The 17,545-nt window shown below is 38.7% G+C and overlaps 1 protein-coding gene across 4 annotated transcripts; it reads right to left on the bottom strand.

The window, feature by feature from the left end:
- Positions 1 to 2,050: 2,050 nt before the first annotated feature.
- On the bottom strand, positions 2,051 to 17,326 carry LOC145770345 (uncharacterized). 4 transcript variants are annotated; one of them, XM_082581955.1, is made up of 22 exons: positions 17,182 to 17,326; positions 16,822 to 16,947; positions 16,406 to 16,559; positions 14,527 to 15,220; positions 13,688 to 13,814; positions 12,803 to 12,952; positions 12,473 to 12,555; positions 12,102 to 12,163; positions 11,399 to 11,513; positions 10,780 to 10,841; positions 10,184 to 10,577; positions 9,741 to 9,842; positions 8,785 to 8,868; positions 8,337 to 8,400; positions 7,568 to 7,769; positions 6,842 to 6,893; positions 5,868 to 5,930; positions 5,381 to 5,513; positions 4,956 to 5,113; positions 4,336 to 4,457; positions 3,748 to 3,811; positions 2,051 to 3,238 (listed from the first exon to the last, which is right to left on the bottom strand). In XM_082581955.1, exons 1-22 carry the CDS (start codon positions 17,296 to 17,298, stop codon positions 3,097 to 3,099), a joined length of 3,270 nt encoding a protein of 1,089 aa, XP_082438081.1. In that variant the 5' UTR covers positions 17,299 to 17,326; the 3' UTR covers positions 2,051 to 3,096. The 4 variants fall into 4 exon arrangements, with proteins under 4 accessions (XP_082438081.1, XP_082438083.1, XP_082438084.1 ...); XM_082581957.1 differs by having other exon boundaries at positions 7,583 to 7,769; XM_082581958.1 differs by lacking the exon at positions 5,868 to 5,930.
- Between the last annotated feature and the right edge of the window lie 219 nt (positions 17,327 to 17,545).

Below are 17,545 nucleotides of genomic sequence, written 5' to 3'. Positions count from 1 at the left end.
CTGTGTTTCGATGAACCCATCGATGAAGATCGGTAGCAGTGGTAGTAGTTTATTGGGCCCAAAGTGAAAAAGAATTGATTTGTTGACCGGATAGCAGATTGGAAATTGTTTTGCACAATTAGAGCTACAACACAAGAGAGCTAAAAGGTGAGACTTGACAATAAATATTTGAAACAGATTTGTAACATTTGGATCAGAACAACAACAGATGAAAAGTGATATGAAATAAACTTCTTCTATTTGCTTGAAGGGGCATGATCAGTTGATGCATATGGTAGACGTTGAATTAAGGTAAAAAGTGACTGATTTGTTGTCTGGGTTGTTGCCTTAAATTCAAGTTAATTGTTTGGCCATGAGGTGACAAGTAGAGCCACGGTTTGCAAACATCGGTCGTAATACAAAGTTGGCAACAAGAGACCCTCTAAATTCCCACAACTTCACATTGTTTGCACTTGATCTTCTATTACCACCTAATTACTTCTCTTTACACAGTTTCAACGTCTTTCAACGTTGCGTTGAAACCAACAGCCAACGGTGATTAAATTGTAATACATTAGAAAGTTTGTGGAGAACTATGTGGCTGAGGTCATTTTCGCTTTCTATTTACAAGAATCGTAAACCAAATTACATAAACGGAACAAGCAACGTGTAATAACCGTAATTAGACCATTTAAAACTGCAATAAATTTTGCTAATCCAACTAAAACAACGTTGTTGGTATTCGAAGGTAGACTTTTGCGCAGTATTGCACATGATTTATAATCCATAAATACAAACACATCTAACCCTTCTCCATAAAAATAGGAGATAAATTTTCCAGAAAATATAAACACAGCCCTTTCTTTTCCACAGTAGGCTATCTCATACGAAGCTTAACAAAATTTCATTGCGGTGCATCTATTCAAAAATAAATCAAAAGAAAAACCCTATTGTTGAGAAAAACACTTGAAATTAAACGCTATATTTCTTCAGTGATTGAGCAACTATGCTTGGATCTTCGCTTTTTTATTTATATTTTTATAACCTAAGATTCTTAACCAATCTTTTGCAAGATATGATTGAAAGTACTTTTTTTAAGTAATATTTGCTTCAAAGACTTTTTGATAAACCAACTTCCGTAGGTCTTTATCTGGAGAAAAAAAATATGTTTATTTTGTGTATTAGGCTAATTGAATTTTTATAGCCACAAATATGCCGCTGTCACAGCTTAGATGTAGCCAGTTTAATAACAAAGCTTGAAAATGAGTTACAAGTTTTATCTATCCTTTGAACAAAATAGCAGAGAACGATACTTTTTAAGATGGTTTCAAATGAACCACTGTAACAGCCTCACGTAAGAATTTCCTAGACTACCGGTGCTGTATATCTCAAAAACTTTAAAATTAATTACTGTATTACCAACATTCTTGATCCTGTTCTAATCTCTTGGTCGCGTCTTATGTGGCCATAAATCCTGTTTTGTAAACTTAAATTTATGCTTCTTATTTTCAGGCCACGCAAATTCTTATGAGAACACGACTTTGATTCCATTGTAGATGAAATAATCTTGATTCAATGAGCAATTAAAACGGAGGTCCCTTTTCTGTCTTTTTAATCTTAATAACTTGAATGAACTGAATTGCTTTCGACATTAGCCCTGATACAAACTTGAATTTCTACCTCTGTGACGTAAACGCGACTACCTGAGCTATTTGGAGCCTGCGGGCAAATTCAAGTTGATTTCGCAACGTCGGGAGAATTGAAATACAGCTCAGCTGTCGCGTGTTCGATTCTTTGTAAAGCCTCTTTAAAAAAGATCAATGGAAGTCCACACAAACTTCCAGGGCTTTCCACTGGCGACACAGGCTATTATATTATCACAGAGGTTGGTAAAGTGATGTTTCCACTTGAAAGACTTGTTGCCAGAACATTATTCTATCGATAAAGTGCCGCCAGTGAAAGGCTGCCTCGCTCAACCGCACACGTGGCGAGTTAACTACGGAGCTATTGGCGTGGATTTCACACAAAGCAAACCACAACAGGCCAACACCTCGTAAACCAAACAGTCGACTACAACAATGCTAGCGTTTATTCACAGCCGTAATCAGGGCCGGGCCAGGTAAAATTAACCGAGGGTTGGTTAACGCCACCAACATAAAATAACTTCAATTAACCAAGCGTTGAAATTTCACGTCTTCAAAAAGTTACAAAGCACTCAAATGGACTTGAAGACACCTCGTGTCACGATTCATATAAACAACCAAACATAACGCTGAAACAACGAAAAACTGGGACTGGATGGTGGAGAAATTATTAAGTGACAAACTGCCAAATTCCAAATAAATTGAAACGTCCAGGAATCCTTGCAAACCCTTTCTGAACAAGATCATGTGAAAATGATTACGAAAAAAACGAAAACCTTGTTATATAATAATTAACAAAAGGCTTTCAGTGAATTGATGCATCTGTTGTGCAATCAAGAATGAGACGCAAACTGGATTTGGCGAAAGGCGTCAGTGTTGGGTCGATGAGAGCACTTGTCATCACTTACCATACATTCGCACTTTCGTTACTTTTTTGGTGAAAAAGTTGTCACAAAATGAGGTTAGAACAAACTTTTACTTTTTAACTTAATAAATTGTTGTGACAATCAAGATTACAGTTGGTAAGTAATGAAAACAGCGTTGATTTTGCAACATGCTTCACGCTAAAAGCAACAGTAAATTACAAGTTTTCAAAGTCATACATGTCACGCATAATCAGTTTAGTTCACAAGCTCGGTGGTATGGTATAACCAGGCTGAGAAAAGCTGCTTTAAACCATCAAAGTAATGTTAACAAGAATAGCATCAGCTATGTAAGCTTGAGGTTCATCATGGACACACAAGTAGAAGTCTACAGGAGACTTAGGCAGTTTTAAGATCGTTCGGAAAAATCTTGGTTCAAGAAAGCTCGTGCTGGACACAATCCACGAAAGCAAACTTTGAACTTGACTCGGCATCTTGTGATGTTCATTGTTCATGCAGCACGGAAAAACTGCTTCTGATTGGCCAGTCTTCAAAGTTCTTTTTTCCTGATTGGTCAAACAAACTGGCAAGTAGCGCTCCGATTGGTCAATTTAATAGCGTCTGATGTGTTTGAAGTTTTCCGCTCTCTGATCCGGAGGAGCGTAGTTCGGAGAAATCCCATGACCCAGCATTCCTCCTGTCATCCGGATGGGAGGGTTCATGGGATTCATAGAGTTGAATGGAGCTCCCATCCTGCAGAATAAATAAACAATTTAGAGACAGAGTTTTTAAGATTTAAAGGTCCAAATACAAATTGATTTAAACCAGCAGTGAAGCGTTAATGTGGATTTTTTTAAAGGTTTGCTTTAGAGAAGTCCAAAAACATCATCTGATCTTCTTTGCGTGCCTTCAAAATTTAATGATGCTTCAGGTGATGCCACCTCTTTTGATTCTTGTACAGTACATCTCGCTGTTGCTATCACTCAGTGTCATATCCAAGACAGCAAATCAGTCGTTTTTTTACACTGATTCAACGTGTGGACGTATAAAACGACAGATTTGCTGTCTGGGATGATACGCACGGCTTCGGTGAGAATCCACGACTCAAATGAGATGTCAAAAGCTTAAAAGTTTAAAGCGAGAAGGTAAGAATTCGTTGGAGGACATTTATCAAGTCCGTCTCTGAACATCCAGGTTCATGTCACGCCCAGAAATACTTCGAATACCAGACTCTTGAGTGAACGACAGGTAGAATTACTTACGGCGGCGCTAACATTCTTCCTACAGGCGCTCCACCGGGCATGGGTCCACTTGGCCCCCTTGGTCCTAAAAAAGGAACAGAATTAGTCGATTTCTCGATGAGCTGGAGTCAACATATCAGTTTTAATGGAATTTTTTACTGTAACTGAAACATACAGATCTATCTATGTAGGAAGCTTCGTATGCACAATCGCAAATCCTGCTCCAATAAAAATGTGAACCATTTCATATCAAAAAATTTCATTTTTAACCCAGATATGTGTCGAAGTAGAAGATGCAAGAAAATGTTGTTAAGCATTTAAATAAACTATCATAAACAAATGATGTCAAGCAATAAATATCAAAACAGCAATAATAATCGTCGTCGTGTGAGCCTCTGAGGCCGAGGGTCTATCCTTTTACCACCACAGATTCACGATGTTCCCGACTACACTGGAAGGCGACTAGAGAGCAGCCAGTCTTTTGTTTCATCATCCAGGATGATGAGCAATAATAATAAAACAAAAAGATAAAAAAAAATTCTTTTGATGCTTCTACAACTTGATGAAGAGTACGAAGACGACATAATGCAGTGGACTTGAAATGCTCACCATGCCACATGTTCCCGCTCTCTGGTCGTTCCTGCCAGGCCGGCCACGTGGTGGAAGGTTGGAACGAATTCATTCCGTTCCTTCCTGTGGTGGGGATGGGATTGCCACCGGCAGCCATTGGTCTGTAAAAAAGAAGAATCAGCAATCACGTGTAAAACGAAAGAAACATGCAAGTGATGTAAGTTTAACATTACTTTGTGTTCTTTATGTGCTCAAACAAAAAATCCGTCTTTTTGACACTGAATGATTCAACATCAATGTAAAAATGACGGATTTTAATATCGGTATGTTTGATGGTGGTGGTCAATCTCCAACCTGTGTGTAGATAGTCAAGACAAACTCCCTATCTCCGCAACCAAACTCCTGATCTTCGCAACAGCAGCTTGATAGTTTTACAACACTACGGTGAGAATTCAATGAACTAGAGTTGTGGTGGTCGAAACCTTGTGATAAAATTTGTGGTGCGATACTGCAGTGGTAAGAAACATGGTCGATAAAGTGTCTTAATACGAGCATTAAATCTACCGCTTTATTGCATTCCGCATTCAGTTTGAAGCTGAGGATACTTAAATTGGGAGAAAACTAAAAATGGAAAGCAAACGGAATGATTATTTCCGTACGCATTGTGATGAGAGCCGGGGTCTGGTTGGTTCCTCTCAAATGGAGCAGAGTCTGATCGTGGAAGAGAAGGGCTCCTCCTGTTAGCTGAAGGATCTCGGTGACGGTGATCACCTCGATCTGATGGCTTCCTACCACTTCCTCCTCCATGCCCAGATCCCTGGAAGATAAAAACGTGAGCACAGGATGAAGACATCATACTATAATAAAAGAGTGTTTTATGAGATGAAGAAAACAGTTAAGGCAGGTTTCAACAAGCGCTATTTGGTATAGCTGGAAAAACGTAATTTGATTAAAAATCAACCTACAAGATAATCTTCAAATCTATTGTCAACATAAATCACCAAGCACAGTGCTGTACAAGGTTTTTCGGGGTCAAATTAGGAATGCTGGGGGCAAAGGATCAATGTTACAAAGCGATGCTCACCTGTCGAATTTCTTCTCTCAAGTCACGGTCCGATGGTCGCGATCTTGAGCCTCCAGCGGATGAAGACTTGCCATCTTTCCAGGATATGCCCGGAGAACCCCCGCGACCGGACGGCCCAATATCCTTCATGCCACTGAAAGGAAAGATCAAGACAGCGTTGAACCCTGTCGAATGCTGAGCACGTACAAGTTACGTTCTACCTTCCCAGCAGCAATTCACCTGGTGTCCGTAAGATGGGCCGCAAAACGTTTTTTAGCTAAGTTTATTTCATTTTTGGCTCCGGGGACGCAAAGTGTTTACACTGCCATTCACACAGATCGCAACCTCCCACAGAAAACTGGCAAAAGGATGGATTGGCCGGTGGTCTGAATAAACGTTGCAAAAAATGGAGGCCGGGACGCTCGCATGCTACTACGGGCATAGCAAGTCGCACAAGCTCGCTTGTGACGCAACAAGAAAGTGAATGATCGATTGAGTAGTTGTTTACCTGTTGCCAGGGCGACCTCGGTCACGTGGCACCACCTTTCGATCATCGCTAGAGTCTTTGTCTCTAAAGAAATCAAATCGCAACTAATCAAAAGGGGGAAGGTACATGCGCTGGTGGTTGCTACACGGCCATGAATGCAATTTTAAGGTTTGCAAATGAAAGAACATTTTATTCACAATGCACCACGCACAATATATAACCCGGAATGGCCCGTTTCGGAGAATCCCATTCAGAGACATCCCAAATCGGAGAAAGCCTTTTTCGGGGAAAACCGATTCGGTGATTTCTTAAATCCAGCGACGGCTTCTCTTTACTTAGGGAATTTGTAGGGATCATTTGGGTAAGCGGTTTTTGTGTTTACCTTTCCGTACCCAATTACCCATGCAAACGAGAAAGTTATTGTTTCAGTGAGGTAAACGTAAATTAGCTGATATCTTACTGGTATAGGCTAAGCGATATCTAGCAGCTTTAGTTGAGACATTTCCGTTGAGACTTCATTTGATTAACTACTATTGTTAATCACCAAACGCCGTTTGACAACTGCTTTATTTTTTTCGCTGAGACTTTACTTGAGACTTTTTTTACTGAGACTTTGTTTGATTAATCTTTATCATAAGCTAATTCTTTTTCATAAACAGATGCCGCTGTGAGACTTTAGAAACCTCCGAAAAAAAGCTGTCTGCGAATTGGGATTTCTCCAAATCAGATTCTCCGAAAAGTAGCAGACCGTATATCACCGATGCTTAACAGTGTTTTGTATTCGGCGTACTGTGGCTCGTACTTCCTTATGTTTTTCAAGCACGTTAATGAATGAGGGAGAAAAGCAATAAAGTACAAAGTTTAAACCACATGAGCATGACTTGCATGTGGTGCATTGTGATCAGCACTACAGCGCGTGTCTGCAACAGCAATTGATCTGAGCATCAACAACAATGAACGAGCGATTGAACCGGTCATGCCATATGTTTACTCACTGGTGTCGATATGCGAGACTTCCTCTTGGGTTGTCACTGTTTCCTCTGCGCTCTGCAAGACAAACAGTAAGTGCTCTGCTAGTTGCTGTGATACCAAATGGTGTTTGGATTCGTTGTCATAAGAGAAACTTCTTGAAGGAATTTCGATAGCCAAATGATTCTTTAGCTACTAAGTTACTATTTAGTATGACTTTGCATGATGGTGTTATGTCTGGGCAAAGGTTAGCACATGACTAGATCTAACAAAAAAGAAGCACAAGCTGCAAGAAAAGGGAGTGTGGATTTTTTTCCTTGGTACCGTAATTGTTTTTCTTTTTCTGAAATGTCAGTCTCATTTTGTTTTCTCATTTTCGTATAACACTATCAAAACCAACACCAATACACACACAACAAAAGACTGTGGATCTTAGAAACTTTTCATACAAGAGGCAGTCAATGCTTGGAATCAAGTACGACAATGAAAGAAACCACAATCTGTTTTTCCTTACAACAATGCCTTTTTTCCCTCACAGTTAAACGTATGGTCAATGGTCATGCCCTAAAATCTTACGTCTGTAGCGAAATGATGTTATATTAAATCTGTGGCGAGAAATTGCTGGACAATCGTCTTATATTAACTATGCTTGAAAAACTTTTCGAAGTCAAAAATATCGATTAAAAATTACGATAACCTTAATGTATGTTCAACGTTACAAGAAAAACCTAAGTACATGGCATGTGGCTTACCATGACCAAAGTCACCTGCGGGCTTCATGCCGCTCCTGTCGTACTTTTCAACTCTTCTTCCACCAGCGGCGCTAGACGAATGGCCATACCTTGCGTCAGTATCGTGCGTCATATTACGTCGATCAATATCGTGATAGCTGCTCTTGTCGGAACGGACACCTTCAATCCGACCAGAGGTGGTTCCTCGTGGTCTCATGCCGGCCTGTAGATGAAGGGTTCAAGGTAACAATAAACAATTAAAACAGTGGACACTTGATGTGGCCGCGTCACTTCTTTAAGGAATCAAAAGCATCATAGAAATCAATGTTAAGATTAAAAGTTGTGGGTTTTAAATCCTAATAAGTCAGAAAACTTCTTCAATTGCCCTGCCTGAACCAGGCAACGACCGCCCCGGAAGAATTCTAAGACAAAGTGTTTCTGTTAAATATTGTATTATGAACGATTGTTTTTGCCTGGTCGTTCAATTGTTTGTTTGCCAATTACCCGCTTTCCGAAAATTTTACCAGTTAGAGATGACCGAGAAATACAAACTATACATGCAAGTAATATAACCCTTACTCCTCTACAAACGATAGTTGAAAAGATACAGGAACGTCATATTGCAATACTGATCTAAGTCATTTGCTGGAGAAAAAGTTATTTTATTGCTCAATTTCCAGCCGATTCTTCGTAATACATTCGAACATGTGCAAGCCGAAACCTCAAGATTCTTCGAGAACTAACAATTCAAGCACAAACTTAAACACCGAATATCAGCAACACAACTAACCCTGTCATCTCTGTAGACGTCCACGGAAGCGCCTCCTCTGTCACGTGACTCAGGGTCGAATCTTCTGCAACATTAAGAATCAACCAATCAAAACACGTGATGTTTGGCGGTACCGTCTGTATGCGTTTCGTGCAGCGTTGCCCCATTATGAAGTCAGCTTGCACTTGTGATAATGCTTGACACACTGGTGTGAAATCTTTGCAGACAAACGGACTTACAAAATACTTTTGTTCGATTCATGCAAAGATTTGTAACTTGGACATTTAAGATTCACAATACTTCGGCTGAACTAAATCGTTACGTTTAAGCATACAATAAAACCCGGAAGCCAGCCAAAGAATGACCAACTTTTTGAGAGGACGTCATGTTGAATGAATACGTGCAACGCGCTTAATGCCCACAAGTTACCAGCAGAGATTCGGCAAGCCACTAAAGCATATCAACAAACCTTCTGTCGTCTCTGTCCACTCTCTTCTCCCCGCGGTCGTCATGCATTCGCTTCAAGGCACGTTGCCGCTGAGAGAGCTCATACCTTTAATTGAAGATGAAAAATTTATTTAAAAAAACGACAGGGACATTGAATAAAAGAAAGAATTTCCAAAGGTTTGACAGCAGTGCTGAATGAGCGATGAATTAAGAGAAAAAATTTCTCGGTGAAGTTCACAATACATTAAAATGTATAGTCGGACACTTCCTACATCACTTAAGCGCTGAAGAGTACAAACAATTTCAGTACAGCTAAGGGAATACCATTATGACTTAAATTTCAGACCTTCCACGCCTGGTGAGAACAGATATAGATCTAAGCTGCATGCAATTTTTATTGGACCTTAATGTGACTCGACTGGGTGTCGAAGCAACAGACACCGACTAAAAAGTATGCACTCCTTTCACCACTGCACAATGGACTTCTTCCTCATGTACCATGCCTGTTCCAGGCTTTAGGCGTGAGGAAAGTGAGACGCTATTTCGACAAGCTCGTTTTTCTTTGATCTTTCCACAAAAAGCAGTGTGTTCTAACTTTTCCTTCCTCATATGGCCAAAAAAGTTGGTTTGTCGCTTCATTGATGTTCTTCAAGAGATCTCTTGTTTGATTAGTTTCATTTATTACGTGTTCATTTGTTTTGTGGTTGAGGTAAGATATTCCTTGCATTCTTCCAATGAACCACATTTCAGTGGCGTTTAAATATTCTTGCGTTTCGTTGCTTAGCGTCCAGGCTTCACATTCTTACAGCAAAATAGAAAAGATATAGTAACGTTAGCACACACTTCCTTGCTGTGAATTTGGAACTTTATGTTTCGAAAAATGTATGCAGTGTTTTGGAAAGCTTGTTTCGCACAAGGTTAGCGAACATTATTTTTCAACCAAAAATTGAAGCTTTTACGTTGGTAAAATAAGGTTACCGGTTAATTTCTTGCAGTCTCTTCATTTCTCGTTTTTCTCTCTCTATTTTTTCCAGTTCTCGCTTTCGTTCTAGTTCCAATCGGATACGTTCATGCTCAAGTCTGCAATGTCATAACATAAACAAATGACCTACCAGAAAAAAAAGTTAACGCAAGTGCACACTTTAGACCGAAGTCAAATGTCAACACAGCAAAACAAGAATTCAGCAACATATTCCGGTACGTGTGCACTGTGCATGGTGGACACAAGATAAAACAAAAAGATTGCCATTTAGAGTGATTCAATATTCCAAATCAGTATACAAATATAATGACACAAGATTGTATCTAAAACTCTGAATTAAGTAAATGAAAAAACGAGCTCAAAGAGTAAACACAAACTAACTAAACACAAAGTTCAACAAAGGTGTTCACACAAGAATATAGCTGCAGAAAGCACAAACTTTTCTCTCTCTAATCTGTCTCTTTCCAACTGGCGGCGTTCTCTCTCAAGCTTTTCCCGTTCGTCTCTCAAGTAGTTGCGCTCTTCCCGCTCTTTCTGGAGCAACATCCGATCCCGTTCGATGCTCGCAGTGAGAGCCATAGGAAGACCACCACGGGATCCGCCCTCAGCCTTTTTTCCTCTGATGGCATCCCGAGCATCTCGTGGGCGTGAAGGAGGAGCGCGTCCTCGACCACGAGATGATGCGTGCCGGTTCTCGAACTTCATGAATGTTGATTGAGAAGAATGGATGATGCGTCGGAGCACCTGTGGCTTCCTGCCTCCATGTGCGGACTGGACGTTCACCCTCAAACTCATCGATCCTCTCTTGTTGTCGATAACAACTTTTCGTTCTCCTGCAAAGATCATGCAGCTAAAATCGAAATTCAATATATTGTATAACGCATATTATATCTTCTGTGTTTAAAGCTGAATAAAATAAAATCTGTTTATGGAATATGTCAAACGGGACGGAGACACGCTTAACATAATAATTAAAATAATTCGCATTCTCTTAATCTGAAAATCCTTATATCAAACAAAACAAAAAACACGTACGGTTGTCGAGTGTCCGCGGTCGCTTTCGGTATGGCTCGTTTCGCTGGTGACCGCCTCTTGAGCTGTGTGATGAAAAGAACCCGGTCAGAAAACCGGTACTTTTTTATATCGATTCAAAGCTTGCGAACGTTGAATCAGTGTAAAAACAAACCAATCGCTGGTGGGTGCCCAGCCAGACAGTAACGTCAGTCATTTTGACAGATTTTGTTATTTGGACACTGACGTGATTTTTGTAGGCATGAACCTGTCAGTTCTAAAATCATAGAAGAGAACATAAACGATCAGAAAGGACAATTTTCCTCTACGATAATCACCAAAGTTAGGAGGAAAAAAATAACACCAAAAAGTAAAAACAGATAACAACCTCTGACACTCGTTGAAAACATGTAATGTGTTATCCTAATCAAACAAAAACACGCCACATTCTATGTTGTGTCAGTTTCAGTAATCTTCGTTTTATAAACACAAGCTTGTTGAAACATTGCATGTTTATTGTTTCTTGAGATTTGCTTTATCCCTGGGAATAAATTTGTTAAAATCCCTCTTCCTTCAAGTGGGAACAACTTCTCTTCTCAAAATGAAACAAAAAACTAACACAGTGACATTCAATTCTTACTACCTTTGCATTCTGGAACGAGATCTTTCCGTAGATGCAGAACGCCGTGGTCGTTTGTCCCCAGAACGAGTTCCTGATTCCAGTGAACCTCTACTGGAATCTCCAGTTCTGTCACCAGCTGAAGACAAATAGCAAATGAAAATATATATGAATTAAACTGAAAAATCCAAACCATCCCAATCAAAAAGCATTATACTGCAATTGATCAAACATAGCTTCTGCTGAATATGGAGACATTTGAAACAATTCTAAAGAAAAATTTCAAGAGTACTATCAATGCTTTCTTATGGCAGTCTAATATTATGATCCTATTTTTAATAATACTTTTTTGTATATCGCGTCAAATCTATCGTAGAATGCGTTGTTCCTCAGCGCTTTACAAAGCAGACAATGTCAATGCAGCCGTATGGAGGCGCAACTGAGTACATTATTACCCGAATCCATTTAATTGCTCAGTCTCAAGCAGGAATTAGTTTCAGTACCATTTTTAAAAAGTCTTTAGTATAACCCGGCGGCCGGCAGTGTAACGAACCCATGGCTACCGATTCAGAGGCAGTAGCACTAACCCCTAAGCCACCGAGCCAAATCTAAAAGAAAAATGCTAAATTAAAGCCTTAAAATTTTGCGCAACAGTCGCTGAGTTTAAGTACCTGCAATCAGTGGGAGCAAAAACTGCTGCTCAAGATAAAAACAGAACACAACTCACCCTGTGACTTTGATCCTCTTGCGTCACTAGTGCTTCGCCTGCTTCTTGCTGCGGCTGAGTGACTGAACAAACAAGATCACATAACAGTGACGTAATGACGCATAAGGATGTAATCATACGATATCAAATAGAAAGCATAAGAAACTCTATCTTGGTTATTAACTCTATTTGGTCTATTCTAAACTAGAAAGCATTGGGAGGTATTCTAGGTAGACCTCAGTGCATGATGCATCTTGGCGTAAAGACTAACAATTTAAAATAAAACAAGCAAAATAGTTGCCTCTATCATATATATATTTATGATAACATCTGAGACAATGTCACCCACTAGGCTCACACCAACATTTAACTGCTACATTCTATTAACTTACATTGAGTCCTTTGAGTCAGTCGACTGGTTTTTATCGTCTCTGACGCTTCTTGGAGCCTTTCGGGCAGAGGGGTCATTTTTGGTCTAAATCAGAAACATGGAGAGAAGTCAAAATCGAATTTGCAAACGTGATGTATAGGTGAAAGCAATAATATATATACCAAAAATAGAGATAAACATTCAACACAAAATGAACATTAAACAAAAAAGCAACAAGGCAAGTGTTATTTTAACATTATGAGTGTACGGGTAGTTGAACAATGAACACCCAAACGATAAGACATTGCAAGACAAAATTGCAAAACAAAAAATGCAAGACGAAAATTCTTACATGTTCCACCGTGATAACACGTCCATGTAATTCGGTTTTATTGAGGTGCAAAATACATTTGTCTGCGGCACTTAAAGTCGCCATCGCAACAAAACCATAACATTTAGTGCCAGGACTTCGCGCACTGGTGACCACCTTTGCACCAACCACCTACAAATTGAGAGGTTGAGTCAGTCGTCAGCAACAACTATGAACTGTAACAAGTCATGTAACAACATTGCGATAACAACTGCCGCTCACTCATCAGCAATGCAAAAAACAGTGGACAGACGCTATGTCGTAGCCTGCTGGTTGTAATATACGGAGAGCTGAAGGCACGTAGTGCACGTGACATGGCTACACCTACATGTGAAAATATAACGGCAAGTAGGAAAGCAGTTCTGTAATAGTTTGCATTGAAAAAGTCTCTTTAAAATTCCATGCTCAATTACAGTTTGGAGTACCATTCTACATGTTTACAGCACAGAACTTGGGTAGGCTATCCGTAACCTTTGACAATACGAGATTGGACTAACAGAAAAAGAACTTAAAAAAATGCAATTTCTTAGAATATATACTATTGTTGAAAATGCTTTTGATTTGTGCAATAAGTTGTATGCTGCCACATTGTAAATACTAAAGAGAAATGATAAATGCCCAAGCGAGGTAAAGGAGTACGGCAAGCAACAAAATCAGAAATCTTTAATAAATAATAGGGGAGGGGCTTATCCCTTCAACGTAAAAAGCATGCAGTAAAAAGCGTGCCTAAAAATAGAGCAGTAAGTGCACAGATGTGCGGCACTCAATAGTTTTCACTCAAGTATTAAACTATTTAAGTTCACTCATGAAAAAAAAAACATTCTTGAGATACTTGAGATAGGCTAACGCTTAAGCCCACTGGCTCACCTTGCCATATCGGCTGAAAGCAACTTTTAGTTCGCTGGCACGTGTGGACGCCGACAAACCACTGATCCAGAGATTCTTTGATAGCTTGACGTCATCGGCGTCTTCTTTATTTTTGATCTCAGAAGCACTAGAATGACAAAAATAGTTGAAAAAATCACCATTGCAACCGTTGCTACAATGAGAAAATTACATGCTGTTCAGAAATAAGAGTACAGACAAGCCTTTAATGTTCCGTCACTTAAATACCAGTTGACTTTATCTCTACGATCAACACAGTGTTTGCAGTGCAGTGTTACCAAGCAGCCAACACAGCAATAGATCATACAATTATGACCTCAAATATTAAACTAAGCCCACAAACGCACTGAAATGCATTACTTTAAAATAAGTAGTTATAACTACTTGTCGGGCAGCTTTGGCCTAACATGTAGATTGCACCACCAAAATTTTCCAATTCCCTTCTCGAGCCAGTTGTTGTATAATGCACATCTTTGTAAGTCGATAGGAAATTCTTAATGAGACCATTTTGGGAACATTCTCATCCTTTGTGTCTTTTTATGTGGTGCAGTAGATGCTGCTAGTTCTTTTGAGATATGAAATTTGCCAAACCTCAAACCACCGGACACCATTTCCCAGAAACATTTTCATGACAAAATTTCCACTTAGAGTAAATATAACATAATGTGCTTAAATCAAATCTTTTATACAATATAATTTGTTGACATTAGCTTGTCATTGACAGGGACACCAAAACACTCAATTACTACAATTAGATCACAATCTGTTAAAACATTGAAACTTTCGATGATCCTGTGAAAAAAACACTGGATAAGACCAACCTTTCTGTCTTGTCTGATGGGTCTTTGATATTGGTTTCGGAACTTGAGCCAGATACTTTTGCCTTTACATCCCCCTCCTCCGTTCCATCATCATTGGAGACTCCTTCTTTAGAGCCTTCATCCTGAGAGGTTTGTTCAGGGATCTCGATATCATAATCAAGCATATCCAAAACATCATCTTCCATTGCTATGTTAGAACTGTCCTCGTCAGGCTCTTCCGCACCAACATCTGCATCTTCTGCGTAGTCGGTGGATGTTGTGTCTGCTGACTGGATGTTTGCTTCAATTTCACCAGTTTGTTTTACATCTGGAATGCCTTCATCACCAGAGTTCATTTCAATATTAGATTGAAACTGTTCTGCATGAATGTCATCATCATAGTTTTCAGCTTGATCATCATCATCACAGTTTTCCACTAACTCAACAAACTCATCATCTTCATCGTCATATTGTTTCGCTGTGTCTTTATCAACCAAAAATTCATTCTCCTCATTTTCTACACGTTCATTATCATAATCCTCAACCGAATCTTGGTGTTCATCTCCATGTGCCTCCGAATAATCATCTTTGGGAGCAGCCATTCCTTCTTGTCCAGACACTTCTTTTTCTTTTTCCTGTACTTCTTGGTGAACATCTTCTAAGGAGGATCCTTCATTGCCAGTATCCTCATGCATAGCCACATCCTCGAGCTTTTCTATGGTTATTGAAGAAATGTAGCATGTTTATGAATCAAATAATATACTTAAGATTAGACATACGTACATAAGTTGCTGTGTAGCAACTACCAAACAGAAATATTTCTAATTTCATCCTAGCCAGGAGGTGGTTGCTGGGATAATCAGAAAATTACTTTCCAAAAAAGGCGTTGAAGAAGGATCCAAGATTTCTTAACTACTTTAACTCCATAAAAAAACATCAATTCTAAAATAAAAGTAACAAAAAATTAACGCCGGTCCATCAGGAAAGTCGAAACTTCCAATCATCTTCTATGAGTAGCTGGCTCATCTTCCTTCTCCATATTTCTTATTTCAGAAATGGTCTGTTGAAACTATACACTACCTTGCATTAAACCTCATTCTTCTGAGAGCAGATGGCAAAGCGCCACCAAAACTAATTTACAGAGTTAAAAATTTTCAATCTATAAAAACAAATTTTACAGAACTAGTTCTTGTCACGTTTGATGGCATTTGTATCAGCAAATCTTAGAAAAAAGCTTATACTATAGCCAATAGACTTATAATCTGGTGTATTAAATCCATGAATTGATAAGCTGAGCCCAGACTGTAAATACATTATAAATACCAGTTATATATATATATATATATTGATTTGATTTAATTCGCTCTGCTTTGCCTTTTTGCTTGGCATTGAGCACTTTTTGTAGTATTAATAGTTTTCATTGTTTTTTTTTATATATATTCTATATATATATATATATATATAGTTTCGGGAGAGAGTTTGCTTTTTTATACCAAAGACAGGCAAGACACAAATATCGTCTTTTCAAAATTGCATGTTAAATTCTTTTTAAGTGTAAGATAGTGTAAGCATTTGTTTTTCGGTGCTTAACAGCTTCAACAAGAATTGAAACCACAACCACAGCAGCCATTGAGTTGCTATCAATAAAGTTGAAAACTATAAAATGTGGCTACATAGTGTACTAAGCATACTAAGGTTTAAATAGAGAAAAATGTAACATGAGCTATTCTGCCAGAAGGAAAGTTTTTGATGACAATTACTTAAAATGCCCTTGCAATCTCAAAATAGTATGCATATAAATTTAAACTGAAAACGGTTATGATACAATGAATAGACTAAGAATCATTTATTAACTCTGTTAATTGTTTTCGTTATAAAGGTTTTGCAATTATTTAAGTACCTGGATTAGCTGTTGATTGATCATCCATCACTGTTTTCTCAGCATTTGCATCATCTGTTGTCTGCTCGCTATCAGCATTCACATTATCAGGATCAGAAGGAAGACTTAGATCTGACTTGGTCTCCATCGCAATGCTAGGAGCCTTTTTAATGTCCTGTCAAATACCGTACGTAAAATGTTGATATCAATTGAATGATGTGCATGTATTCTCTTTTGAATCACAGTACATCTAATCAAGCAAGTCTGTAATGTGCATGCATTTGAGTTCTATTGCGACTGTTTCGAATTATAAATTGGATAATATCGTAATTATTAATCAGTCAATGTCATCATTACTCATCAATCCCCAGGACTGGGACTTCAGTTTGTAGCAAAAAAACATATATTTTTAATGTTTAATCAACTCATCAACCTACTGTTTCAGACTGCCCAGAAGTTTTAAGATATTTTTTAACTTTTGGAGAGTTCTTTATCTTTGCACTTGGAGATGCAACAGCTTCCACTTCAATTTGGTTTATATCACCCCCCTCTTCAGTGATGGCCTAAAAAGAACATCATACAGATCAATACTGCAATACAACATGTTGATACATGCCTATATGTTGATACTTGAACAGCCTCATGGGCGAAACACGTGTCTATCGCTGTCTATTCGATGCTACAATCGGCTGCCAAAATAACTTAAATGTTGATACAGTTAGACTAAACACAAAAATGCATCGTCTAAAATGCCATTGTAGACAACATTTTACAATTTACCAGTTGAAGCAACTTACCTTTTGTAGCCTTTGCAAAAGAGCTCCTTTTAAACCTTTGCTATCCAAGTTTCTTTTTTCCAATTCAGACCTTAACTCCGACACTCTCAATTCACCAATTTTACGTTGAATTAGCATTTCTTAACTTTTTATAAGCGCTTTCGTATACTTGGTCCTACAGAATATACAGAATTTGGTACAAATAGAATTTGGTGCAACATACCGTAGGTCAGGGGTTCTAACTTTTTTTAGCTGCGCACTCTTTCGATCTATCTGCATGTATGGCGTACTTCTAAAAAGTAGGCAGTGGCTATTTGACCGGCGCCGGTCTTTGAATCTGAAACACTATTTGACCGGTCATGACGTCACTCTATAGGCACTTCTT

This window comes from Aplidium turbinatum, chromosome 5 (genome assembly GCF_918807975.1).
Source record: "Aplidium turbinatum chromosome 5, kaAplTurb1.1, whole genome shotgun sequence".
Classification (NCBI taxonomy): domain Eukaryota; kingdom Metazoa; phylum Chordata; class Ascidiacea; order Aplousobranchia; family Polyclinidae; genus Aplidium; species Aplidium turbinatum.
Note: the sequence above shows the minus strand (reverse complement) of the source record. Positions and strands in the feature narration are given on the sequence as shown.

Coding starts and splice junctions, on each gene's coding strand:
- LOC145770345 (XM_082581955.1), bottom strand. CDS start 17,298: ATGCTAATTCAACGTAAAATTGGTGAATTGAGAGTGTCGGAGTTAAGG. Junction 16,948..17,181: donor TTTTGCAAAGGCTACAAAAG/GTAAGTTGCTTC, acceptor TGTTCTTTTTAG/GCCATCACTGAAGAGGGGGG. Junction 10,842..11,398: donor TCTCGTTCCAGAATGCAAAG/GTAGTAAGAATT, acceptor TTCATCACACAG/CTCAAGAGGCGGTCACCAGC.